This window comes from Vombatus ursinus, unplaced genomic scaffold (assembly GCF_900497805.2).
Source record: "Vombatus ursinus unplaced genomic scaffold, bare-nosed wombat genome assembly UNPS02008614.1, whole genome shotgun sequence".
In the NCBI taxonomy this organism is placed as follows: domain Eukaryota; kingdom Metazoa; phylum Chordata; class Mammalia; order Diprotodontia; family Vombatidae; genus Vombatus; species Vombatus ursinus.
Genome location: NW_020948392.1, coordinates 645786 through 673457, shown reverse-complemented (window position 1 = coordinate 673457; position 27672 = coordinate 645786). Strand labels below are relative to the sequence as shown.

Genomic DNA, 27672 nt, shown 5'->3' with positions numbered 1-27672 from the left:
TAGTTTATGACCATTTGAAATAATTACAAGTAGATGTATGCTTGGTTGAATTTTATAGACCATAAAAAGAACAAATAGGCACAGTAAGTTTAGCGGAAAGTTCTTGTGCTATCACACAAGTATAAAAGCTGGATGTTAACCAAGTTATCTTAAGACCATATTTTCATTTCTTTACTTCCTGCTATGCTATGAATCAGTTGCTTGAGTCTTTACTACCATGGCCACTGCTAATGCATAAATGATAATACCTAATAGAGAAAATGTAGCCTTCAATGGAAGGTAGAAGGCAGAAAGAGCACTCAATTTAATGTCAGAAGACTTGAGTTTGAATCTTGGCACTTACTTATTTTACCTGTTAACTTTGGTGTCACCATCTATAAAATTAGGGGCTTGGATTCTATGACCTGTAAGGACTTTTTCAGCTCTAAATCTATGATCCATGATCCAATGAGGACTGGGAATCAATAGTTAAGTGTTAGGAGTCAACCATTACTGTTTATGTTTAACAAAACTAAGCCTTCTGAACTTTATCTTTTTTTTTTCTTATCTGTAAAATAGCCTTAACTCATTTTTTTGTAGTATAATGCTTTGAGAATGATCAAGTTTCTTTTGAAGAGAATGGCTTAAAAAAGCACCTACTTTAACTACTCTAAAAAAAGTACCTACTTTAACTACTCTAAACTTTGAACTCTTAGAAAATAGGACCCAAAGCCATCAGCTGTTTTTGTGATGGATGCCTTAAAAGAAAATGCAAATTTAGGATTATAGTTACGGTTCAGTAATTGTTTTCATTTGTCCAATGTGCAATATTCACTCCTGTGGTTTTGAATCAGTTAAAATTAACATCAAAGCCTAGGATTTCTTGTTTCCTTTTTTTTTTTTTTAATTTAAAAGGTAAATGGGGGAATATGATGTTTCTTTATATATTTTCTAAATTTCCTAACAAAAATGATATCACCAATGGTTTATTATGGACTTTAAAAAATTCCCACTAAAACATGATAAAGTTCTTTTGGGTTCAAATTTAGAGTCAATGTTCTAATGTAAGGTTGAATTGGGATTTATTTAAATAATTGTTTTATTTTTAATACCCAGAGGTACCCATGGCTTGATCTGTATTCTTGTAGGTCCACTTCTATATTCCAGTATTTATATTAGGATAAATACTGATTTTGTTCTCATTATGTGTGCTTTCATAATTCAGGGACAAACTATAAAGATGTTTTGGCAGTTATTATTTTGTGTTTTATGGCATATGTTATGCGTTATTTCTCCTTAAGAAAAAAGGCAGTAACTATAGTCACATGTAGAAATCAACATTTTACGTTCTTTTGTTCTTTTGGTTCAGAATTGTAAAAGCATAGTCAGTCATAGCCATCTGCCTCTGTTATACAGAATATCTCAATACCTGTCTTTTCCTTTGTCGTTGGCCATCCATGAAGTAATAAATCCTGTGCAAATGTTTGGTCCAGAGCATTTGATCTCATGGCCCTGAGAGAATAAGAGAAAATTTTAAAAATTAAAATTTTTGGCAATACACTTGTTTATAGGTAGTTAAACTTTCTAGAAGGCTGGTGATTATAAGTTGTGATTAAAGTGGAGTGTGTCTGAACGGTTGGCTGATAGAAAGTCTTTTTTTTTTTTTTTAAGACTCTTAGTACTTTCATTTTCTTGGTATAGAGGCCGTGTAGATGCATAGTATGAGTTCAAACCCATATTTTGAACTTTTAAATAGATATTCTGTAGTTTAGAAATATATATTTTTTCCTTTGGGTAATGATAGATGCTTCTATTTTTCACAGTATCCCTCAGGTAGTTTTGCTTTACTTTCTAAAGCTAATAATTTTTTTTTTAATAATGCGGTAGAATTCTAATAGAGAATAGACTTTAGAATAGAATTTACCGTTATAGTAACTGAGTATTTTAAGTGTACTTGAAAAAAATAACAATTTGAATAAATACCTTCATTTACCATTCTATCATAGCTTCTCTCTAAGGGTAATCTAAACATTATTATACATAATTGGTTCAAGTAAAAAGTTTGTCTGACAACTAGTGTTTTTCTCAGGGTAGTTCGGTTTAAGAGAGGCAAAGAACCATATTTGTATCTATTCTTTTAGGCTCTTTTAAATTATTGCTGAAGCCCCCTCCCTTCCTTTATTTTTTCTTCCTGATCAAGGAGGCATAACTAATAGTCCCTGAAGGAAAATCATAGTTTTCTTATATAGTTCATTCAGGAAGTAATATAACCTCTTAAAATGTCTCACCTTTTAAGCAGTTTGTTATCTTACTTCCTTTAGGTTATTGCCAACAGCCAACCCAGTGTCGAATCCAGAAATGTACCACAGACTTTGTGTCACTGACTTCTCACCTGAACTCTGCCATCGATGGCTTTGATTCAGAGTTCTGCAAGGCCCTACGTGCTTATGCTGGCTGTACCCAGCGTACTTCCAAAGCCTGTCGTGGAAACCTGGTCTACCATTCAGCTGTGCTGGGAATCAATGACCTCATGAGCCAGAGAAACTGTTCCAAGGATGGACCCACATCCTCTACCAACCCCGAAGTTACCCATGACCCTTGTAACTATCATAGCCATTCAGAAACTAGAGAACATCAGGGAGGGGACCAGAGTCCTCCCACTTATCTTTTTTGTGGCTTGTTTGGAGATCCTCACCTTAGAACTTTTAATGATCACTTTCAAACGTGCAAGGTGGAAGGTGCCTGGCCTCTTATAGATAATAATTATCTTTCTGTACAAGTGACAAATGTACCTGTAGTCCCTGGATCCAGTGCTACTGCTACAAATAAGGTAAGACTGACTTTTCTTTTCTAACTTTGAGTTTGTAATGAGCTGGATTTGGTATGAGAAGCAAAAGTTTCAATTAAAATGGAGCCTTTTTTTTTTTTAAGAGTTGAGAGGGTCAGTTTTAGGGATTGATGTTGGTTTGGTTTTTAAAGCTGTGAGTTGCCTAACTCAATACTAGGGTTCATTGTAAAATAAGCCAGATTAAAAAACAAAGATATGTGGGTTGAAAAAAATAACATCAAAATTTGAAGAACTGGGCAATAATAGTTTTTTAACCACAGCATGCCTGTTTCTATCAGTTATGTCTCTCTGTGAATATATTATTCTTGTCTCTTTAAGTGTTCAAATAACAAATCAACTGAAGTATGTGAGTTGGTAAGGGTATGTGTCTGAGGCCTGAGGAAATGGCCTATTTGGGAAACAGATTTCATTGGAAATTTAGAAAAGGTAATAAAATATAGTGGTTCCAAGCCAGCACTGATGCAACCTGTTGTCTAGAGTATCTTAGCTATTAACTTAGTGATGACCAAGAGTGTGTAGAGTGTCTATTGCAGTGCAGTGATGTATAATCTATAACCACAAGGTAATCTGTGGACTTCAGAATAGCAATTTAAGGCTAGAGGTGGGGGAAGAAACTAAAAAATTACATTCAGCTTACCCTGAGCAGCTGGCCCATGTTTTATATAACCACTAGATATGGGGTTCTTAACCTTATTTGTGTTTTGAACACCTTTGGCAGTCCAAAGCCCGTATACGCTCTTCTTAAAATATTTTTAAATGCATAAAATAAAATACATAGGATTACAAAGGAAACCAATTATATTGAAATCTTTCATTTAAAAAAAATAATCCAAGTTCTTGGATCTTGGTTAAGAACCTCAGCTTTTGTGTTGTCTCCGTGGAAGAGAACAATCTATGTGCTGACCTTAGATTCTTGTATCAATCTTATTCACTGTAAGTAAACAAAGGATTGGTAATACAGAATTTTTGCAAGAAATGGTATCTTCAATATTTCCATCATCATCTACTACCTCTGTGGAAGGTCTTAAATATAAAAATATCGTATTAGACAAAGATTTTTTGAACAAGTAATTTCCAAACTTTTGTGATTTTTTTTTTCCTTTTTTACTTTCTAAGAAAGTGTCATGTTGCCTCATCCAAAACATTCTACATGGCATATGTACTTTAAAATTAATTTTTATAGGCATGTTGTAGAAACTGTTACAAAGCCTCTGGAGATAATTCGAGACACCTCTAAGGATGTCCGGTTTGGAATTAATTTCTCTGAACAAAGAAGAGCTTGGACGTGTATGATAAATACAGAAATGTTTGCAGTTATAGTCTCAGCCAAAACCTAAAACTTCCCTTTTGCTTTCTCAGTCTTGTAATAAATTCTACCAGTGATTTTTATGTAGAATTTTTTTTTGTCATGTACCTGTTAAGGAACATGTTAGTTATAATGTATATATAAGGTGTGACTATAAAAGAATCCATCTCATTACTTTTATGGTTTTAAAAAAATCATAACCATAACATTGTTTAAGGCCACTGAACATTGGAAACGCAAGGAGAAAATCTCTCCTGGGGTGTAAAAAGTGAATACTGGAAATTTTCTAAGTTACTGGAGACTGTGGAGATGGCATAGAAAGCAACATTATCTTGTGTGGAGGTCGGAGAGAAAGACATGACTAATTTTGCAGGAGGCTGCTGCACCTTACAAATTGTCACATCTTGTAATGTCTTCTGTCTTCTTTCAGCCTTTTAAAAATTTTATTGCTTTGGAATGACTATACTTAAAAATATTCCATAGGATCTGCTATTTTGTGGAGATTAATATTTATATATAGTAGAATGATCAAATAGCAAAGGAGTAATTGAGGTATTTTCATTTTTGTTGGTCTTTTGTTACACTGTTGAAAAATGGTTCTTCACATCTGGTAACCATGCTGTCCAGCAGCAAAATCCTCAGTGGCTCTACTACGGCCTGCAGTGTCTCTCTTCCTGAAGCACTCTATAAATTCTGTCTCAGGGTTTGTAGAGTGCATGTATATATCACGTACAGGCCAGTCTGAGGTAGAGAATACTAGAATAATATCTCAAGGATTTCCTTAACTTAATCTTCTTAATCTCTATACTACATCAAAACTTCCTTAATCTCAATACTGCAATATATCACAAGGATTTCTTTTAACTTCCCTTTTCAGGACTTACCTATAATCGATTAAGCTGTGGTCAGCTCCATTGAAGAGATTGCTATATTTAAACATGTTCTTATTTTGTTTCCATCCAAAATTGGACAGTCCATTGGACTTGGATACCCTTTGCCTAATCTCCTCACCCAAAAAAACATTCACCCTTCTTTAAAAAAAAAATACTGTATGGTGAAAAGGATTCCTGAATGAGATATTCCTCTCCTAGGTAGAGCCCTCTCCACTTGTTTTCTGGAGCAGGCTGATTTAGGATTATAGAATTGGAACTGGAAAGGATTTCATAAGCCCTCTAGTCCAGCCCTCTCACCTGAAAGATGAGAAGATGAAGGCCCAAAGACATTAAGTGATGTACTCTAGTCACATTTTAGAGTCTGAAGTGGGATTTGAACTCAGGGGCTTTCTCTACAGTCTGTAAGCACTCTTTCCACTCACTTTGTAATTCTTCTCCCCTCCCCCTTTGATACCTTTACAGTCTGTCTTTCTCCCCTTCCCCAGAAAACAACCAAAAAGAAACATCAGCAAGTTTTATCTTTTCTTTTTCTCTTGCTGTCAGAGGCCTTTTCTAACTAACCAAAATAAGTAATAGGACCTGTTACTTTATGAAGTATACTGTGAATACCTGAAGAGCAAATAGGTTTGTCCAGACAGAGTATCCAAAGAAATACCTAAAGGAGCTGAAAGGGATCTGGAAGGGGTCATCTAGTCCAGCCCCTTTATTTTACAGATGAGGGAATTGTGGACTCAAGAGTCTAAGTGTTTTGTTCCAGCCCACATAACTAGCCTGGGTTCTTCCCACCATACAGTGTTGTCACCACATGTATACATCTATGTCATTTGTCCACCTTTTCTTCCCCACTCCTAGAGTAGAGTGTAGCTTGTCTTGCTGTGTTCAGGTTTATTTTTTTTTAGGAGTTGTTTTTTTGCATTCTCCTCCCCCCTCAGTTTAATAGTCCTCTTTTGGGGGGTTCTGTTGGATATATGTGTTGTATTTTCCATGCTATCAGGAAAGTGCTTTACCAACTGACTTGGTTCTCATTCTTCTCTAAACCCCCATACCCACCCAAGCAGGGGGCCAAAGGGGTTTCTGGCATGGCAGCACTCCTCTACAGATGCGTATCAGCTCTGGGCTTTCCTCCCTAACTGTGGCTGCTTAAGATGCATATAGGCACCCAAGCATGGAGGCAAGGCAAGGTGAGAGCCACAGAACTGGAACTTCAAGTAGTTTCTTGAAGGAGAAGCATTTCTCTCTAGGAGAGAGTCCAATTGCATTAGCTCCCAAAAGGCAAAGTATAAGGCTATCTTGGATGGGGCTATAGAACTTCTCTGGAGTCCTTAGTGCAATGTTTTCAAACTCATATAGAAACAGGCCACTAGTGTGTATGTAAGGGTCCCTGTAGGTTACAGATTGACTAAGAAAACTACATATTAGCATCTGTGTTCTATTGTATTTATTTTGTTAAATATTTCCCAATTACATTTTAGTCTGTTTGGGCTCCACTTCCTGCATTCAAAACAATTACTAGATATTTAAAATGTTAGAGCAGGAAAGGACCTTAAGAACCGTATAGTCCAAAAACCTTATTTTTATGCACTGATACCTAGAGACATGAGATTATTTGTCTAAGGGCATGTAGATCATTATGAATACAATTGGATCTAAAATCTTGGTTTCTTAACTCCAAGCCAGGGGCTGTTCCATGCAGCCTCTCAAGAGCAGGTTGAAATGTGACTCTATTTGTAGGAATTATATTTTTATACCATCATTCAGTCATATACCTACTTTTCAAAGTAAAACACATCTATAGTGCTAATTTTAAAAAATCAATTTTCTTATTCAAACCAACATCCTGGCCCCTTTGGTCCCTGCTTCTCACTCTAATTATGTATTTTTATGTTTGTGTTTTTTTCTGTCATGTCTCCCCTGCTTTCAATCATACTACTCCTATCTTGTCTCAGTAAGAAAGGAAAATGATGGGACCTTTCTGTTGCCTTTTCATTGTAAATTTTCCTGTGCACTGGATTGTTATAGAAGCTCATTTACTTGCAGGTTAGTTTATGTGTTCAGGAAGGAAGTTTGTTCTTTTGCACATGTTTGTACCAGATAGTGCTCATGAGGGGAGAGAGTGACATTGTTTCTGGTGAATGGGCTAACATCTGGACAAGCTGGGATTGCCCTGGTGTGTTTCCTATTGTCACCACTTTCCAAGCCGACATGTGTTACCAGTTCTCCAGATTCAGGTGGGCAGGATATATCTAGACAGACTTCCCAGAGCTATTGAGGAGAATACACAAATTGCTTTTCACACTTGGGAGAAGTTCTGTTCTCCAGCCCTGCTCAGTGAAAGCTCTCAAATTCTTCCAGCCTAGCCTTTGACCCCCTTCATTCTTCTGGCCCCTCAGGTGGGGTCAGCAAGTTCTCATGTTAGGCTTCTAGACCCCATCTCTCTAAACTACATAGTAACTTTCATTGAGTTCTCCTAAAATTCATAATGGTGGTGAGAGGAGCAAAGCAATTTAATCTGAAATAATTCTTCATGTCTTCCATCTTCCTCAGTTATATTTCATCTAGAGTCTGTGGTATAGTAGAAGGTATACTAGATTTGGAAACAGGAGACCTGTGTTCAGATTCTGAGTCGTACTTGTTCTCTGAATGACCATGGTCAACTTGCTTTACTTCTCTGACCCTCAGTTTACTTTTCTTTGAAGTGGGGCTACTAATGTTGTATACATTTCAAGGAATTGTTTATAAAACCACACATTTCAGAGTTTGAAGAGACCTCAGTGACAACCTAGCTCAACCTATATCTGAAAAAGAATCCCATATCCCCAGCCAAGCGGTCATCAAGCCTTTACATAAACTCTCCAGTGAAGGGGAACCCATTGTTTTCTGACAGCAGTGTTCACTGCTGCTGTTAAAACACCATTGATCACCCTGAAAGTTTCTTAGTGGCTGCCTTGGTGTCTGGCAGTTCACTCGTGACTCTCCCCAGCATAGAGTCTTCTGCTGTGTACATCATGCTTTCAGTCAGCTCTCGTACCCTCCCTGAACTGCAAGATCAGGGCCAGGACATAGTTACGTTTCCAATAATTGAGAGGCAGAGGTCTAAATTGATCTTAACTTTGGCAGCTTTTGGCTGTTTGTCCTCCTTGTTCTCAAGAGTGGTATAGTCCTTGGAGCAAGGTTTTAGTAACCTTGTCAGCTGTAACTGAGACTGCCAAGATGGGTGCCAACTATGGTGATATTCCTTTGTGTTACAGGCAGGTGATCTTGATAATTTGTACACAATGGCCACTTATACAAAAAGAGCCAGAGTAAGTTGGGGGTTTTTTTTTATGTGAACACATTGTATGACAAACTGCTTGCTTTTTCCAAAGAGCACTTTGTTGTGTTACAGATTCTGTATATCCTGTGAGAGTAAATAAGTATTATGTCATAATGTTCATGGTATTATATAGATAAGATATTTGTCATCATTTTTATTCCCACTTTTACTGAGCTAGAACGTGGTTGTATGGTTGTCCCTAGGGAAAAAATGCAAAGGAATACATAAATGTAAACTTCTATTTTTATTCCCTCCCTAATTTATCTAGATTTTTATATATTTGTTTTACATAAAGTAAAACATCCCTTTATTTCTCCTTCATCTTTATTAAAACTTGCTGGAAATTACATAAATATATATATATACACACATTTTGTAAAAACATTGCCATATTTAGACTTCCCCATTCCTGCAACTTCCTCCATCATTCCCTCTCAGATATGCCTTGGAAGAAGGAGTTGGAGCAATGGAGACCTGATTATCCATTCCTTAAATAAAATTAACTCAGAAGCTGCCTGTCATAAGTAGTGTCCTCATTAAGGAACAGTATACCTCAGATGCTTTAAAACCAATACACTGCTTGCACCATCTGTTAGTCTGCAGGCCAGAAGCCAGAGCCTGGTCTGTATGCTACTGAAAGTTAGAACTTGCTTCTCTGTCACATTTCTAAGGCTGCAACTCTCTTACATAAGAGGAAGGGGCAAGAAGAAGCATTAGATGGGTTATGTATTTTTATTTGGCATCAAGCCATATTAACCAAATAGTTTGCTTGTGTGGAATGTGGTGGGTAAAAATCAAATTGAGCACTGAAAAATGTTTCCTTACCTATTTTTTTGTTCTGCATTTATTTTGACAGAATGGAACTTGCTCATCTACACAAAGTGTGTTTTCCTTTGGGTAGAGCAACTTACATTGTGACTTCAAAAAAACTGCATTTTAAAAAATTGCCTGTGAGAATAGAATGGCACACATTTAAATATTTAACCTGGTCAGCCTTAGAGGGGTTGGGGGGATGCATGAGACCAGGGGACTTCTGGTGAAACTTGGTCCTGTAGAGATGGTTATTTTGAGACTGCTAAAGAAAAAAAAATTGGCACTGTAGAATTGATATGACAGCATTTTATAAACTAACTTGTGAGCTGTTCTTCATGTTACCAAAATGAAGGTAATCTTTAGATTTAAAGGTTTGTGTTTGTGTTTGGGCATGCCTTCTGCCTGTGAAATGAGAGAATCTGGAGGACTTAAGAAGAGGGGGAAAGGGCATTGATTTGGAAAAATTGCAGTTAACAGAGTCAGTGGCCTCTGGCACTGTTGTCCCTGACCTTCCTGCATGACTTACTGTTCCCAAGAGGAAGACAGCTCTGTGGAAAGCCTTCAAGCTTTTCTACCTTTTTTGCTGTTTTGCATTTTTCTAGATCTGAAAAATGTTTGTGATAGACTCAGCAAGAGTGAGCCCCTCCTGTTGGTCTGGACCAGCTCTACCTCTGCCACCTTACAGTAACTTTAAGGATCAATCACTCAGCAAATATTTAATAAACACCTACTGTGTGCCTGTTGCACAAACATAGGTCATTTGTGGCTTCCAGGCTATTCCACTGTGACTTTTTTTTTTTTAATTATTTGTCTCCCATTAACAGACCACAAAGAGTGGGCCTGGGTAGGGACCAATGAGTAATCCCCTGATTTCCTTGGTCTTTTTAGGCCTCTCTGTAGCCTCAGATAGAATCTGGGCCTTTGAGGACACCCAGGCCTAGGCAGGAAAGCTGTCTGCACTTGTCTAGCTTCAGGCCTAACACTTGAGAGCAGCTTGGTCTTTCATAATTCAAAGGTTATTACATTGCAGAAAATAGGAGGGAGATTGGTGGTGAATTTTGGCGCAGGAGACATTGAGTGACACCAGCCGTTCAAGGATGGTGGGGTCTATTACTTCTTTAGGTCTCACCTGAAAGGCTGGTAGCAAGTTCTTTCTGGATATGTTTATAATGTTGGGGTGATGAGAACCAAATTAGCAATTTTTTAAAAAATCACAGTGGAATAGTGATTGTGATTCCCCTGCTAAAACACCTCCCATAGTTCCTAATTGTTTTCAAAATACAATACAAACTCCCCAAGCCTCTTATTCAGTACCCTTGGACTCAACAAGCAATTTAGCAACCTTTTGAGGCTACTTTTGTGCCACACTTCTTGACATAATCTGCTTTCCTGAACTGTACACTGTTTCCTGAGCTCATCTCACATTCTGAAACTTCCATGTCTTTGTTCACTTTATTTCCTGGGCTTGGAGTGGTCCTTTTCCCCCTTTCTACCACTCCTAAGCCCTACACATATTTCTGCCTGTTGGACTCCTCTTTTAAGGCCCAGCTCAGATGTCACCTTCCTTCATGAAACCTTTCCTGATTCCCCCCCCCCCCAATAATTTATCTTATGTTCCTCAAAATTCTTATACTACTCTCACTTTGCCTGTGCATTCACTGTATTATATTTTACCTACACTCTTTTGCTTTTTCATGGTGAGGTGATAGATATCATACATTCTTGAATGATACTGCCAACAGAACACAGACTCTAGCAGGATCTCTTAGCCATATTATCTAAGGATATGCCTAGTTAAATGTAGATAATCTTATCATGAGAAAACTGGTTGAGCACCAGATGATTTTTGTGGTTATTGGGGTTATGGGAAGAGGTTTACTCATGCAGAACATTTACTCGAGTTATGAAATGTCCTTCACAGGAGTTATCTATGTCTGTGAAATCTTGACTCCTTCAGGTATCAAAATAAAGAACTCATTTGTTTACTGTCTTGAATCCCCCGTAACTACTTTTGATTCCAAACCCTCTTATCTTCTCCAGCAGTTTGCTAACACAATTATTCTCTCTCTAATCTTCCTTCTCTGCTGCCTCCAAACAAGATCAAGTCTCTCCATCCTCAAAAACAACTCTTCCTCACTAGATTCTAGCATCCCTGTAATCGTCCCTTTCAAAGACAAACTCACCCCCGTCCCCCGAGTGCCGTTACTTCCTTTCTTCTTTTTATTCACTTTTTAACCCTGAATCTACTGTTTCCAGTGTTACTGTGTGTCTGTTAATTGCCAGGTCTTTTCTCAGGCCTCATCCTTCTTGACCTTTCTGCAGTATTTGATGTTCCTTCTGGATACTCTGTCCTCTCTGGGTTTTCATGGCACTGTTCTCTCCTGGATTTCTTCTCTTAACTGTCTGTGGGTATACCCCATGAGTACTTGGTCCTGACTCCTCTTCTTTTTCTATAGTCTTACTTGGTGACCTCATCAGCTCTTATAGGTTTAATTATTTTCTCTATGGTAATGACTGCCATATCTATATATATCCACTCCTCTCTTTCCTGAGCTCCAGTTTCACATTTCCAGCTGCCTTTAACATTTCAAACTAGGTGGTCCCCTAGGTTCTTCAGACTCACTATGTCCAAAACATTGAACTCATCTTTCCTTCTGGACCTAACCAACTTTCAGACTTCCCTCTTACTGTTGAGGGCCCCACCCTTCCAGTTATCCAAGACTGTAGATATCTATTCATTTGTTAAAGCTTCTTGGTCACTCACACTGTACTGGATCAGGCTCTCATCATCTCTCACCTGGACTATTACAGAAACCTCCTAACTGGCTTAAGTCTCTATCCTAGTTTATCAGTTATTCAACAAGCATTTATAAGATACCTATTATATGCATTCTCCTTGGCAGTGGGTATACAAAGAACAAATGGAAATTCCTTACTTAAATGGCAAATTATTTTCCCAGAGCCATGTCTGACCATGTCATTCCCTACTCAGTGAACTCCAGTGACTGGATTGCTTTTAAGCTCAAATATAAACTTCTCTGTTGGGTTTTAGAAGCCTTTCACAACCAATTCCCCATCTGCTTTCCAACCTTCCCACACTCTCTGGTTCATCAAAACTACCCTGGTCATTTCTTACACTCTGCCTCTTATCTTTATGCCCTTGCACTGGTTGTCCACCATACCTGGAATTCACTCCCTTCTCATCTCTGTCTTATAATCCCTTGTTTCCTTCAAAATTCAGTTCAAGCACTACCTGCTATGTAACCTTTCCTGACTATAGCTCTCCCTTTTCCCCCCCTCGTCAGATACCTTATATTTATTGTATCTGTGTGTATGTATGTATGTGTGTATGTGTGTGTATGAATACATACATACACACATGTGTTGCCTCCCCTGAAAGAATATAAGATCTATGAGGGCAGAGACTTCAATTTTTCTCATTGTATTCCCAAATCCTAGTACATTATCTATCACAGCAAATAAATGTTGGTTAATGTTTCTTTTTTGTATGCCCCAAACCTATCAATGTGCCATATATGTGCCTAATAAGTATTTGTTGAATTGTTGCTGAATTTAATTAGTCTTTCTTGTTTTGTGAATTACTTTGTGGAAATTGAAATCTTTTATCCCTGCCTCTAATATGGTTATTCTCTGTCAGTGGATTCCCACAGCTGGGTTCCATGTCAACATCTCAGGCTACCCTAAAGCCTCCAGCTCTATGTATCCATCACCCTCTCGCCAAGTGGTTCTTTAGCTACCAAGCCACCCTTGTTCCTGCATGTAGTACCCACCTAGGACAAAGCCTGGTCCATTTGTTACTTTTTGGAAAGAGAAGAAAAGAGATGTATCATGGGAGTGGGGAAAAGAGGATGAGAGAGTCCATATGGAAATAACATATAAAAGCAATTAAATCAGTCTTATTTTGAACCTAAATACCTATGGGAAGTTAAAAATAATAATAATGGATTTGAAGCCTTCTCCTTCCAAAATATAGTACTGGCTTGCTTAAAAAAAAATTATCTGTATCTTAGTTCTAGCCTCCATATATATTTGGTCCAGACCTGTGTTTCATCAGTGTTGGGAGCACTGAAGTGTTCCCTTCTCATTCCCTTCTTAATGTAGATCACCACATACTTTTAGGGAGTTGCCAGGAACAAGGAAAGATTGTAATTTTCCTAGGATAATCTAGCTAGCTGAAGTCAAAGGCAAGACATGAAAGTTCTTGACTGAGGTTGGTGTTCTGTCTCTTACCATTTTTTCATTCTCTTGATCACACATTGACTGAACCTATATAGTGATAATAAAGTTAAATTTGGTTCATTGATTTACAGCTGGCTTTTTGGCATTGTATAGGTTTGTAAAGTCAGAGGAAATTTGTTTTTGGTGAAATATTTCAATGCAACTTGTTTTTCTAAAATTGAAATGTAAAACCTTGTATGATTTCTATCATTGTGAATTCCTAAAAATATTCTAACTAATCTAGATGAAACTGATTGTTTAAGCTATCATAAATTTTGGAGAGTGTTATCAAAATCTTTTAAATTAATTTTTAAAAATTCTTAACTTTAACACTAAGAAAAGGCAGCATTTCCGTACATGAAGCAGAACACAGAAAGAGGCTTCAAATACGAAACCACAAATCTCCATTTTATTCTAATTTACTTTTTTAAAAAAAGCATATCCTAATAAATACCACACTACTTTCAAAACTGACCTACTTGTCTGTGCTTCCTTCTCAACTTCCTTTTGTTCTCCTTTGTGCATTTTTAAATGCTACAGTGGCCTCTTTTATTGACATCTCTTTCTGATCCCCTCTTGCCCAATTAAAAATTAAAAGAAAAAAATAAATAAGCATAGTCGCAAAAAAAAAAATTCGTGAACACAATGGCCATGTCCAGAATTATGTCTGTTTCCTCACCTTGTGCCCATCACTTTTCTGTCAGGAGGTGTATGACATGCTTCATCAAAGGTCCTTTGGAGACCTGGTTGCTTATTGCATTGATTGGAGTTTTTAAGTCTTTCAAAGTTGTTTCTTTGTTGTTGCTGCCCTTGTATAAATTGTTCTACTTTTGTTCACTTCTTTCTGAATCAGTTCACATAACCTAGGATTCTTTGAAATAGCTTTTATCATTGTTTCTTCAGGCATAATAATATTAGGCTCATATGCTTCACATTACATTTGCATACCACAATTTGTTCAGCTGTTCCCCAGTTGTCCAATAAGCAATATAAGGCATATCCCCTTAGATTCTACTTGTTCTCTTTCCTTTTTTTCCCTTTTCATTCTGCCTTCAGGATTTCAGTTTATTTTGCTTGTGACTATTCCCTTTCCAGTATTATCCTCCCACATAACCATCCCCCTGTCCTCACTTGTTTGTCTGTTGAGTTTGGTGTATTTCTACACGAAGCTGTGTGTGTGTTCAAACATCCTTTATTCCATTTCAGGTAAGAGTGAGATTCATCTGCTGCCCTCTCTCTGAGCTCATTTCTTCCTTCATTTTTGTATAGTCTTTTCACATCCTAATTAGGAGAAATAGCAAATTCCAAACCATTCTTCCTCATTTCTTTTGCCTTCCCTTCTCTTTTTCCTCTTCAGACCCCCAGAACAGAACCAATCAAAGCCAAGACTTTTTTTCCCCCCAATTCACTCAATACCGTTTGAGAATGTTAAAGTTCTGAAGGGATACTTGTTTCTTTTCCCTCTATTAGAATGTTAGCACTGCATCACCATATAGCTCCTTCCAAATGCCCAAATAAATTTACCTTTCTGGCTTTCTCTTGACTCTGATTATATTTGAGTTATTTCTCAGCTATAGTATTTTTATCAAAAATACTTAAAAGTATGCTGTTCTGGTAAAGATCCAATGGTTCCAGTAGGATTCTACTTGGCTTTGCAAGGTAAAATTATTCTTGATAGCAAACTTATCTCTTTTGCCTTTTGGAATTTGTATTCGAAGATCTCTAGTTAATAGCAGAAGCTGCTAGATCTCATGTGAATCCTGTCGCTGTTTACTTAGTTTACTTAGTATTTGCTTCTTTCTAGATGGTTCCTTTATGTTTTCTTTAACGTAGGAGAATTGAATTTTGAGTGGGCTCTTCCTGAGGCTTTTGATTTTCTTCTGATTTTATTCCAGTATTTCTTGCTGTGTCAGGGTCTGTTTGGTCTATTCTAGTTTTCAGGAAGTACATTTCTTGGGTAAGGTTTACCACTTTATAGGTATTAAAGTAATTAGTCCTTAGAGTAAACTCTTTTTTTTTTCCTTTTTTTTTTTTAAGTTTTCTGGCTGAGTTTTTGTGCAGTTCTGGGATGGAAGGATTGACTAGTTTCTCATTGGCTTTTTAATTTAATTTTTAATTTAATTCATTATGGTTTGAACTTCCATATGTGGTGTGTGGAAGCTGGGCAGTATGCCTCCATTCAGGCAATCATTTTGGCCAGAAGCCTGCAAGTTTTGTTAATAATAATAATAGCCACTCAATTTTATATATCATCTTAAGGCTTACAAAGTGCTTTCTTCACAACAATCTGTATATATTACCATATATTACCATTCATGTTTTAGTCTCTATTCCAGTCAAACTGATTCATTAAGTATTCCCCAGAAGTGACATTCTATCTCCTACCTTAATGTTTCTCTACATACTAGGCCACTATGTCTGGAATGGATGCCCTCTTTACTTCTTCCTCTTAAAAAGTACAGTTTAGGTGCTACCTTCTACACAAGATCTTCCCTGATCACCCAAAGATATCAGGTACTCATATTCCTGAAATTACTCTGTATTATTATGAATTTACTTGGGCTGGAAGTCAATGTAGTTTGGTTTTTTTTTTTTTTAAATTAAATTTTATTGTCCATTCTGAAGTCTTCCCCACCCCACCTCACCCATCAATGGAGAAGGCAAGAAAACAAAATGTGTTACAAATATATATAGTCATACATTAGCCATGTCCAAAAAAGAACAAGAAAGACAGGGAAAAAAATATGCTTCAGTTTGTACTCTGATTCTATCAGTTCTGTGTCTGGAAATAGTGTGTTTCATCATGAGTTCTTTGGCGTTGTGGCTGGTCTTTTGTGTTGATCAGATATTAAGGCTTTCACAGTTCATTACAATTGTGAATATTGTATAAATTTTTCTCCTGGTTTTGGTCACTTCACTTTGCATCAGTTCATACAAGTATTTCCAGGTTTTTCTGAAACCATTCCCTTCTCCTTTCTTAGACTGCAGTAGTATACCATCACATTCGTATGCCAAAGATTATTTAGACATTCCCCAATTGATGGTCATCCATTCAGTTTCCAATTTTTTGCCGCCACCGAAAGAACTGCTATGAATATTTTTGTATGTGTGGGTCTTTTTCCTTTTTCTTTGATTTCTCTGGGGTATAGACCTAGTAATAGTACTGCTGGTTCAAAAGGTACACACAGTTTAATATATTTAATTCCAAATTGTTCTCCAGAATGGTTGGGCTAGTTCCCAGCTCCACCAACAGTGCATTAGTTGACCTGTTTTCTGACAGTCCCTAGTCCTTCCGGCATTTTCCTCTTTCTTAGGGAGGAGCTGTCCAATGTCCTCCAGTCAGCAGAAGGAAGAGGGGTGGAGGTGTGAGTTTTGGAGTTCATTTCATCTTGCAGAATGATGAATTTCTAGAGATTATGAAATCCAAGTCATGGATGGAAAATAAGCTGGTGCAGGGCATGAGTGGAAGTTACACACGGTCAGACTTATGCTGGATACCAGAAAAAAGCTGTATAAGTCAGCAACTATTAAGTGTTTACTATGTGCCAAGAACTCTGCTGGTCACTGGAGAGTAAGACAAAAATGAAACAACCCCTGCCTTCAAGGAACTTAAAGCAATCCTAAAATCCTAAAAGCAATCCCATGGGCTACTGTGGGAGGTAGTGGGTATCTTCTCACTTCTGGGTCTGGAGGCAAAGGCTAGATCACCACTTGTCAATTGTATGAAATAGGGATTCTTTTTTGGGTGTGGATTGGACTAGACTATACTGGTAAGGTCACTTCCATCTCTGAAATTCTTTGATTCCTTAGATTATTGTTGCTTTTTCAGGGGAGGTTGATTTGTGTTCTCTTTCTGTTGCAGTCTTGTTCTTTTTCCTCCCCTACCTTGTCTGTTCTCCCATCTCTCTTTCTCCCCTTTTCTTTCTCTTCACCCCCTCTTTTTCACTCTCTCTACTCCCCCCCCATTCCCTACCCCCCCTTCCTGATGGGCTTTGTGAGTGGCGAAGATCACAGGGAATAAAACATTAAAAATGAATGAGAAGAGGTGGAGTAGTTTGTCTAAGTATTGGTGGTTGAGAGGGGTGGAGTGGAGGAAGTTTTAACAAAAGGCATTGATGTTTTAAATGCACAGCCATAGGATCCATCAATAATAAATGGTGTGGCATAGAGCAGATGTGCCAAATTGAGTTATTACAGTATATGGATTAGTTCCTAGAGAAAAACTGTATATCTGGTGTTAGAGATTCACTGAGTTCTGATTAAAATTTACAAGAATTACATTCATGTTGACAAAAGCTTTTATAATTTATATTTGGAAGCATAAAAGTGCTTTACTGTACAAAAATTGTAGTATTAAAGTATTTTAAGAAAGAATTACTTGGAATGAATAGACTTTTCTGTTCTTAATTAGGAGAAAATAAATTTTTGATATCTCATCCCATTTAATAGTTACAAGGAAGCAAATCTTTTCATAATTGAAATGGAAGCAGAATGAAGATATGATTTTATAAAATCATTGATCTAGAGCAGAGGTTCCCAAAGTGGTTGATACCGCCTCTTGGGGAGCGCTAGAATGATGGGGGAGCAGTAGTAGCCTTGGGTGCAGTTAGTTGAGGGCAGTGGAAGCATAAGGAAAGAAGAGAAAATAAGAAAATTTGAAAAACTGTTCATATATGTTTCATCTGTGTATGACACCATTAAAGTCATAGTGATTACATTCTTCTCCAAATAAACACACAAAATGCAATTTATAACCCATCAGTGGTCAAGGCTGCTGACAGATCTTAATAAGCAAGTGTTGGCAGATAAGCATGTCACACATTGTCAGGAAGTCCAGAATGTATTGGCAGGATTGTGTGCATGTAATGACTTGTTTACAATACAATACTGTACAGTTACGTGACACAATATTGCATCATCAAAATTTCAATGTAAGAAAAAACCCACAAATTTACAATAAATTGTTAAATTTAAGATGCATCATTTTTTTTTCAAAAAATATTTTATATATTTTTTAAATGATGCAAATTTCAAAAAAAAACAAAAAAAAAAAACAAACAAAAACCAGGGTTAAAGAAAGTAGATTTCCAGGGGGACACTGAGTAAAAAAAAATTTTTTTTTTTCTGAAAAAGGTGTAGGCCAAATAAGTTTGGGAACTTCTGATCTAGAGCAAAAAGGGAACATGAATGTCACCCATTCTATTCTCTCCCCCCCTCCCCCATTTTATAGATGAAGAAACTAGAGACATGAAGAGACTTGCCCCTTGTCACAAAGATATAGTAAACAGCTACTGAAGGATTCATGCCTAGGTTCTCTGATTCCAAAGTCAACACCTTTTTTCTGTGACATGATATTTTTGGTCTTTACTCTTCTGGTATGTCTAGTTATCCTCATTTTCTCTTTATATCCCACCATCTCTCATATAAACAGATACACACTAGATGGAATCCCCTAAAATAATCCCAAACTATGCTTTGGAATCTGTTAATCTAGACACTTTCTAGAGTGGTATCATTCCACATATGTGTTATGTATGAGATCATCTTACCCAGTAGAAAACCAGACCAAGAAAAATCTAGACTGTAGTTTCTCCTGTAGAGATTATCCCCATGAAATTGAAAAGGGAGACACATTTGTCTTGGGTAATTAGAGTTCCTCATTGGTACAGAAGAGTAGGAACAAAACTTAATATTTTGAACATCATAACAGACGAAGATAACCATGTGTGGGAGTCTATATTAAGTGTTTTAAGTACAAGTGATAAATAAAATTGTGTGTGTGTGTGTGTGTGTGTTAAATTTCTGGATTGAAATAAGAGTGTTCATGAATAAAACAGATTCTTGGTTAAGATTAGTGAATAGTTCCATATGTTTTGTACTGAAGCTTGTTTGCCTCTCTTGGAAATTGTTGAGAGCTGGATGATATCAGTGCTTTTCTTTCTGTCCCAACCAAATGACTTCCTCTTGGTTTTTCCCAAGGTGAGCAAAAAATGCTTATTTCTGGAAATGATGCCAAACTGGTTTAAATTTAGAGTTTGGTAAACTAGAAAGACAAATTGCTTGGCGCTTTGAAGCAATGTTCATTTAATCATTGAGTGCTGATGTTGTAATTCTTGAGAATAAGGGTAGTTATTATATGAAAACTCCAGTTCTGATTCTCATGATTGCTGGCTTTCATATTAACCCCTTACTTGCTCAAGTACAGAACTGATTTGAGTTGCTCCTTGTCATATAGTGTTGGTCTCATGCTTGTCAAGCTGTTTGAATTTAGAACAGTGAAATAAAACTATTTAGTAGACCTGATAAATGCCTAATTCCACAGACCCTATTTACATATGAAGTTCTTATGTACAGTCAGTTTGCTGAAATATCTTTGCTCCCATTCCTCTACAGTGGTATGGGTGTTGAAATGTGAGAAGACTGGTAGTGAAATGAAATTGTGGTTCAGGGTAATAGGAGGTGGGAAAATGCAGCATTTTCATAGTGCATTGTCTGCTTTTGAGCTGTGTTTTTCAGTCCCAGCTGCAGACAGCGGATGTGAATTGTGAACCAGCTGCCATGGTGCAGCTGGTTCAGATCTGACTTTATAAGTGCCTGAATGAAGCAAAATGAAATGTCTGGAAAATTCCGGTCAGGCAGCACTAGTGGGAACATGTGAAATTAAATTGTGTGAGTAAATGTGGGCTAAGTTGGGCAAATGAGACAAGCTTGACAATAGGGGTGAGAACCTGTAGTATGGGAAGTACATAGAATTGTGCTAGTTTAAGGCCTCTCTAGCAGGAGTTGTTCTTTTGATTTTTCTCTTTAACCTCATTGGGCCTCAGTTTTCCTCATCTGTAAAATGAGGCAGTGAACCAGATGTCCTTTAACATTGATTCCAGTGCTAGATTCTGTAGTCCCTCATGGTAGTTTCCTCATTTAGGGACAGAAGAAGGGAAAAGTTAGTGGAAATAGAGTATTCATGATGTTAAAGATTAGGTAAAACTTCAGAATACAGTTGATTTATTATTCAGAACTGATTTATGGTACAAAAGAAAAATAGAACTGGATTTGAAATTGGAAGTTCAAATCTTAGTGCTGCTGCTTTCTGGGCCTCATTTTCCATGTCAGTAAAATGAGGGGGTTAGATGAGATCACCTCCAAGTTCCCTTCTAGCTCCAAATCTAGGATTCTAGGATATTTATCTTGTGTCAGTCAGTAGTCTGTCTTTAAATTGCTTGGCAGCGTGTTAAACTCTGGGAATACAAAAGAAGGCAAAAGACAGTAAGTCCCTGACCTCAAGGAGCTCACAATCTAATGGGGGAGGTAACGGAAAACTACTATGTTCAAACAAGATATATCAGGAACAATTGAAAATAATCAACAAAGGGAAGGCACTAGACTTTAGACCGATTGGGACAAGTTCCTCTTCCTTCTTCCTGTTGCTTGTCTATTAAGAATGCTATCGGGGCAGCTAGGTGGTGCAGTGGATAGAGCACTGGCCCTGGAGTCAGGAGGACTTGATTTCAAATCCGGCCTCAGACCAAACACCTGACACTTACTAGTTGTGTGACCCTGGGCAAGTCACTTAACCCCATTGCCTAGCAAAAACAAACCAAAAAAGAATACTATCAAATATCATTTACTGATACCAATGGATCTTCTTCCTCACTGTGTAATCTCTTGTTCTGCAGTAGTGCAGTTAATGAAGAGGCATCCTGCCAAGAAAACAAAAGGGCTAGTGTCCAGAATAAAGGTGATGTTTGAGGGAAACATTTGCTTTTACAAGTCAAGCTCTTTCTACCTTACCAGCATGCATCAGAAGCATATTGCGCAGTACTTCCCCTGCTGGGATGTGACGGGAAATGTTTCCAACTATTAAGTAATTTTTGTCTTAGAAACACATGCTTGGTAACTATTGTTGGGATTTCCCTCACTTCAGCTTTCTACTTCTACTCTCAATATTTATATTTGGCAATGGATATGACTAACAGTTTTACTGTGCCCTTATCTGATTACTTTGTAGTCTAAAAGAGAAGAATCCTTACTAGTCCAGTATAGTATAAAGTGTTCTGGATTTGGAGTCAGAGGACCAAGGTTTGAATCCTGGCTCTGCCTCTTATTAGCTGTGTAACCTTTGAGTAAGTCATTTAACATCTATAGGCCTAAGTTTTCCTAATCTTTAAAATGCGGGGGTTTGACTGGTAACCCCAGGACTAAAGAGTGTCATGAAGAATTCCTAAATTCTTCCATTAGCACAATTAATTTATTAGTTTAGTTAATTGTCATTTTAAGAAGACTAGAGAACCTTCTTGGGAAGGAATGAGGAATGGGACAAAAAAAGCGGGTGGAAATAGGAAGAGGAGGGAGGCATGGCTGTATCGAGTAGGATGGGAGTAGAGGAAGAGGCCTGAGTGTGTCCCCCGAGAGGGGTTCTGCGCAATGGTCAGGGGGGTGGGCTCAGGTGGTATGAGAGCTGTACGTTTGAATTCTAGTAATTTTTGAGCCTATCCATTCATTCTTTCTAGTAGATAACATCACCATGCTTTATTGGGATAAAGCAACGTCCTGCTAAAGACTTCTTTAAAAGTTTTGACTAAAAGAACCATAAATAGATGTTAGCCTAGATTTTACATTTTTGTTGCATTTTGTTGCTCTATTTGCTACCTACTAAATTATGTTCTAGAGCTACTATAGTCTTCATGATAGCATTGCTCTCCATCCTAGAAAAAAAATTTTTCCTTTGTGTATGTTCCCTGCATTTGCCTTAAAATTTGGTTCTGAATAAAGAGGGCTCCTAACCATTGTACTAAAATGACAACATGAAAGTATCCAACATGATCTCTGTAGATGATTTGGAGTTGAAGGCAGAGGCACCGGGTGTCCAAGTAAATATGACCCCTTGCCATTAACACCATGACTACTGAGTAGCCACGATATTGTGATTCTTATATTTCTCTGCTTTAAAAAAATGAAACTACAACTCTTTCCTTCCTGTTTTCCACAGATAACTATTATCTTCAAATCCCACCATGAGTGTACCGATCAAAAAGTATACCAAGCCGTGACAGATGACTTGCCAGCAGCCTTTGTTGATGGCTCCACCAGCGGTGGGGATGGTGATATCAAAAGCCTGCACATTGTGGAGAAGGTGAGCGGCCACCACGTGGAGATGCATGCCAGGTACATAGGAACCACAGTGTATGTGCGGCAGTTGGGTCGCTACCTAACTTTGGCCATCCGCATGCCCAAGAGCCTGGCTATGGCTTATGAAGAAAGCCAGGATCTGCAGCTCTGTGTGAATGGCTGTCCTTCAAGTGAGCGCATTGATGATGGGCAGGGGCAGGTGTCTGCTATCATGGGGCAGATGCTTCCCCGAGCTGCCTCAGCCCCAGCCTGGCCTGGGTATACACTGGAGACCGCCACTACCCAATGCCACGAGAAGATGCCAGTGAAAGACATCTATTTTCATTCCTGTGTCTTCGACTTGCTCACCACCGGTGATGCCAACTTCACTGCAGCAGCTCACAGTGCCTTGGAGGATGTGGAGGCACTGCACCCTAGAAAGGAACGCTGGCACATTTTCCCCAGCAATGGCATTGGGGGCCTGATGGGAAGCAGCAACTTGTCTGTCAGTCTTAGACTCATGTGCTTGATTCTTGTGGTGTTTTTGTAGGGTTTTCTGTTGTTTTTTTTTTTTGTCTACAACAAAAGTTTTAAAATATATATTGTCATAATATATTGAGTAAAAAGATAAGAGTATATATGTATATACCATGTATATGAAGGGATGTTTGTCCTGGGACACCCACCAGATTGTACATATTGTGTTGGACTGTTTTTCATGTATGTTGGATGTAGTATTCTTTGATTGTATCAATTTTGCTTTGCAGTTTTGTGAAATGTTTTATAATGTCCCTGCATTGGGACTTGTTAGAAAGCACTTTATTTTTTATATATTAAATATTTATGTGTGTATATGGTTAATATGTATAGTCCATACACACAGAGACCACACCCAGTACTCCCTCTGAAGAAGGCCTACTTAAGATGCAGATATGGTCATTACTACTATTTTTTTACCTGATTCTTAGTGCTGTGTTGCCAAGGACCTCAATTTTCACGTTCATAAAAATCACATTCTTTATTTTTATAGATCAAGCTGATTAGATCATTTAAACTATATCTTCATCCTATTTTCCTCCATCTTTCAGCCAGTGTTAAGCATATGTGCTTATCTCAGACTGCTGAGGAAGAGATCCCAACTGCCAATCTTACACTGACATTTTTTGCCAATTAGTCTTTAGAGAGAAGAAAAAGGCTCTCTCTGAGTCAAAATTTTTGTCCCCTAATGTACTATCAACCTTTTTTCCCCTGAACATCTTTCTAAATGTCATTATATTGTTTCTCATAGTCTTCTTTACCGTCTTTTCCCTTTGCTGTTCTTTTCCAAGTTTTTCATACATGTCACCTTCCCCAGTTAGGACTGTGTCTAGGTATCCAAGATGGAATGGGGCATGGAAGCAATGACAATATAAGCTTTTTTATGCTGACATGGTGAATTGGTTAAAGTAGTAGTTGTTGCCCAGGTCATTGCATCAGCTTCTCTCCCAGGACCTTTAAATGAATTTAAAGAGTAGTAATTTATCCATCTAACTCAGTGTTGTTTTCAAAAGTCTGGGAGCCAGAGCTCTAATTCTTGTTTATCCATGCCACCCTGCCCCCATTCTTCCACCTAAAAGAAAAAGCAGACTAAAGTGAATCTTTGACCACCTCATTGTGGCTTGAAGTGTATTCTTGCACCAGGTGGAACCAAGACCGCTTATCTGCATTTGGATAATTTTGATAATATATAAATCTGTGTTTAGCTTATATTTGTCAAGTAACTGCCTCCCTCTTCCACATCACTTTGCCTGTAGACATAGCAGAGCTAATGACCAAGTCTTGCTTTCATTCTTTCAGCTGAGGAAGCTGGCTGGAGTTCAGCACAGCAACAATTTTGAGTGATTTGAGGCTTCTTTGCACTGAGAAATGCTAGTTTTAATTTAGGGCTGTGATGAGATAGATATCTTTGGCTCCTTGTCTATTCATGTATCCAAGAGCTTGAGAGAACAAGTTGGTGCTCGGTCTGGGAAAATGTTGAAAAGAATCCTGACTGTCACATAGAATGATACAATGACTCCAGAGCTAGGGACTTGAACCTTTGATTTCAGTGGTGTAGGGAACTTCCAGATGAGGACGTTCTTCTACCAAGGCAGGTTAGCACCGTCTCTGAAACTTGTAGCCTTAGAGAATTGTGTAGGAGCACTTAGAGGTTATGTAACTTGCCTAGGGTCTCAAAGTCCATGCGTGCCAGAAGTGGGACACATAATCTAGAGCTAGTTCAGTGGAAATAGATCTTGAGAGGATCTTAGAAATCATTTAGTCAAGCCCCCTGGTTTTACAGATAAGGAAACCAGAGTCCTGAGGTTAATTGGTTTGCCAGAGTGACATAGTTAAGTAATAGAACTTGGGATTTGAACCTCGATCCTCTACCTTCAAATCAAGTGAACAAATCTGAACAAATTTCCTTTTTTTTTTTTTTAATCATAGGTTTTGCACAAATTGTTATCAAATTGAAGAAAGACCATTTCTCAAAGCAATAGGTGAGACCCTGAAGACTTTTGGACTGAAAGGTGTGCCATCACTTTTCTACACTTTTAGGTCCTTTTCAGGGAGGAAAAAAAGTGCCTCTATTAATGATCTGAAAAAATAAAGCTGATCTTTGTATTTCATATGAAAGGATAAATGGAAGTGGTCCATATTCCTGGTGCATAATCACACTGTGGGTGTAAGTACCTAACTCTCTTACAGTATACTTAACCAATTCCCTTTCTTGCTAGAATACCTGTACATTACTTTGTCATCCCTAGGTCTCACAGATCATTAAGTTTCAGAAATGGAAGTTCTTCCCTAAGGGGAGGGTTAAGCTAATTTTCTGCTGTTCCTTGTCCCTGGTTTCTGGAGAAAATGTTACTTGCACATGTTGGTTCCTGAAATCCACCATTAGCCAAAAAAAAGTTTCCCTTCACCCCAAACATGTGGGTGGATAGTCCGAAGCTGGTGAATGGTCTCCTGGGGAACTCAAGCGTGGAAGGAACACGGATTTTCCACAGATGCTTCCAGTGACTGCCTTAAGAAGCCTTCAGTTCTTTTCTATTTCTTTGTGTGCTTGGAAACCCTCACAATGTGTCAAGACTTCACAGGAAACTTTTAGATGTGGTTCATGGATATACTAATAAGTATTTGTGTAAAAGAGTGAGTGTGCAGTGTGTAAATACTTTAAATTATTATGCTAGAAAAATAAAGTTATGTACCCTGCTGTGGAATGCTTGTCGTGGTTATGGTGACACCTGCTGAGAAAGTGGAGAAACACGGGTGAAGAAAGAATCTGTTTAAAAAGCACCCATGGATATGCTTAAAAAGCGTATTGGATAACCTATCTGATTAAACTCATTGTGTCACCCACCTCCAAACTCAAACTAACAGCATTTTCTTCATTCTTCCATTATTATATATTATATTAGTTGATTTTTTTAGGGGGTCATGAGGTTTTTTATGGTTGTAAGTCAGAAAACTATCAGAGCTAGAACGGACCTTAAAAATTATTTAGTTTAACCCCCTCATTTTACAGATGAAGAAACAGGCTACAAATAATTCCATTGTCTGTGAGATCTGATAGTGTGCCAACATCACTGTTTTCAGTAGTTATCTGGTTCATGTTCATATTCATTGGTGATTTAGACAGTTTTATTGCTGCAGTGTGTGTTGGAGAGATCATTAGTAATGAGAACTGGCATTAAAGCAGTGCTTTAGGATTTGCAAAACAATTTACATTTCTTACCTTATTTTATTCTTATAACAGTGCTATGAAGTAGGTGCTATTATCCCCACTTCACAGATGTGGAAACTAAGGCTTAGTTTGAGTGATGTGCCTAGGGTCACATGGGTGGTATCAGACTGGATTTCATCCCAGGACTTCCCGACTGCAAGTCCAGCACTCGACATTCTACCATTATTTTGACGTGAAGATTGGAGTTTTTAAATTTTTAGCAAATTCCCACATCTTAGATATTCTTTAAAATTGCATTACAACTTTTTTCTTTATTTAGGAAACACATTGAATGGGAGAAAATTTGGGTTCAATTCTTTTGTAAACAACAGCCCAAGAAAAAAGTTGTCTACAATAAACTTCTTCAACAGTGCCTTTAGTTCTGCTCTAGAATGCTACATCTTCACCTCAGCCAGTAGGGAATCATTCCAATCTGCTTGTGGATGGATGTTCATTCATTGCTGGAGAATGTCATGAAACTTAACTGGTTGGTACCACTGTATATGTGTACAATGTAATCTGCTGGACCCACACTGCTGCTTTGTAGTCTTTTTATGTATTTCTTACTTAACACATTGCTCACATGTTCAGACCTCTTGTCATTCTTCCCTCATCCCACTTCTGCTTTTTGATGAAAAACTGACTTGAGACCTCTAAACTTCCTTGCCTCTCCATATGTTCTGTATGTTTACTTATCTTCTCTTCCTTCACTCCTGTTCTGAGCAAGAAATTTCCCTTCTTGCCCTTCCCACTTTCTCTGGCATATTCTTTTATCAATTATTGCATCTCCCCTCTGTGCTATCTTTTTTTTTTTTTAACTTCAAATTTGATAGGATCCTATCCTAAGAAAATCAGCTGCACCTTCAATCTGCCATTCTTTCAACTTCCTTTCACTGGCAAGCAACTTAAAGGCTTGTTCTCTTCCCCACCACTCACTCCTTAACCTTTTGCATTCCAGGCTCTGCTCTCATCAGTGACCAATTATCAAGTCCATTGACTTTAAGTCTTTATCATGCCCTCTCTGCATCATATGAAACCTTTTCATCACTGTCCTTGAAACTTTTTTATTGACTTACTGTTCCCCAAGCATGCCCTATCTTTTTCATTTTTCTGGCCCCAAGTCTTTGATCATGTTCTCTTGAATGCTTTCTTTCTTGCTTATCCCTGTATTTATTCTTATTGAAGGCTTTCTTAATTTTTTTATATTATGTGCATTTCCATATATTTATATATATATATGTATACACATACACATATATAGGTGTGTGTATATATACCTATATATTTATATGTAAACCTTTTCTTTAAAATATTTTTATGTCACTTGCATTTCCGTATAGATTTATATACTTCCCTCTCTTCAGAGAGCCATCCTTTGTAACAAAGAATTAAAAGAGGAAAAAGCAGTTAAGCTAGACTGATGAACACATG

General features: G+C 37.7%; 1 protein-coding gene across 1 annotated transcript in view; it reads left to right on the top strand.

Annotated features, from left to right (window-relative positions):
* The window catches only part of LOC114034230 (RGM domain family member B-like), a 31275-nt gene extending 8212 nt beyond the window's left edge, over positions 1-23063 (top strand). Inside the window, exons 4-5 of the mRNA XM_027849831.1 lie at positions 2301-2809; positions 22378-23063. Of these exons, the coding sequence (XP_027705632.1) occupies positions 2301-2809; positions 22378-23046 (1178 nt within the window). The 3' untranslated portion in view covers positions 23047-23063. The remainder of the gene's footprint in view (positions 1-2300; positions 2810-22377) is intronic.
* Positions 23064-27672: the final 4609 nt, after the last annotated feature.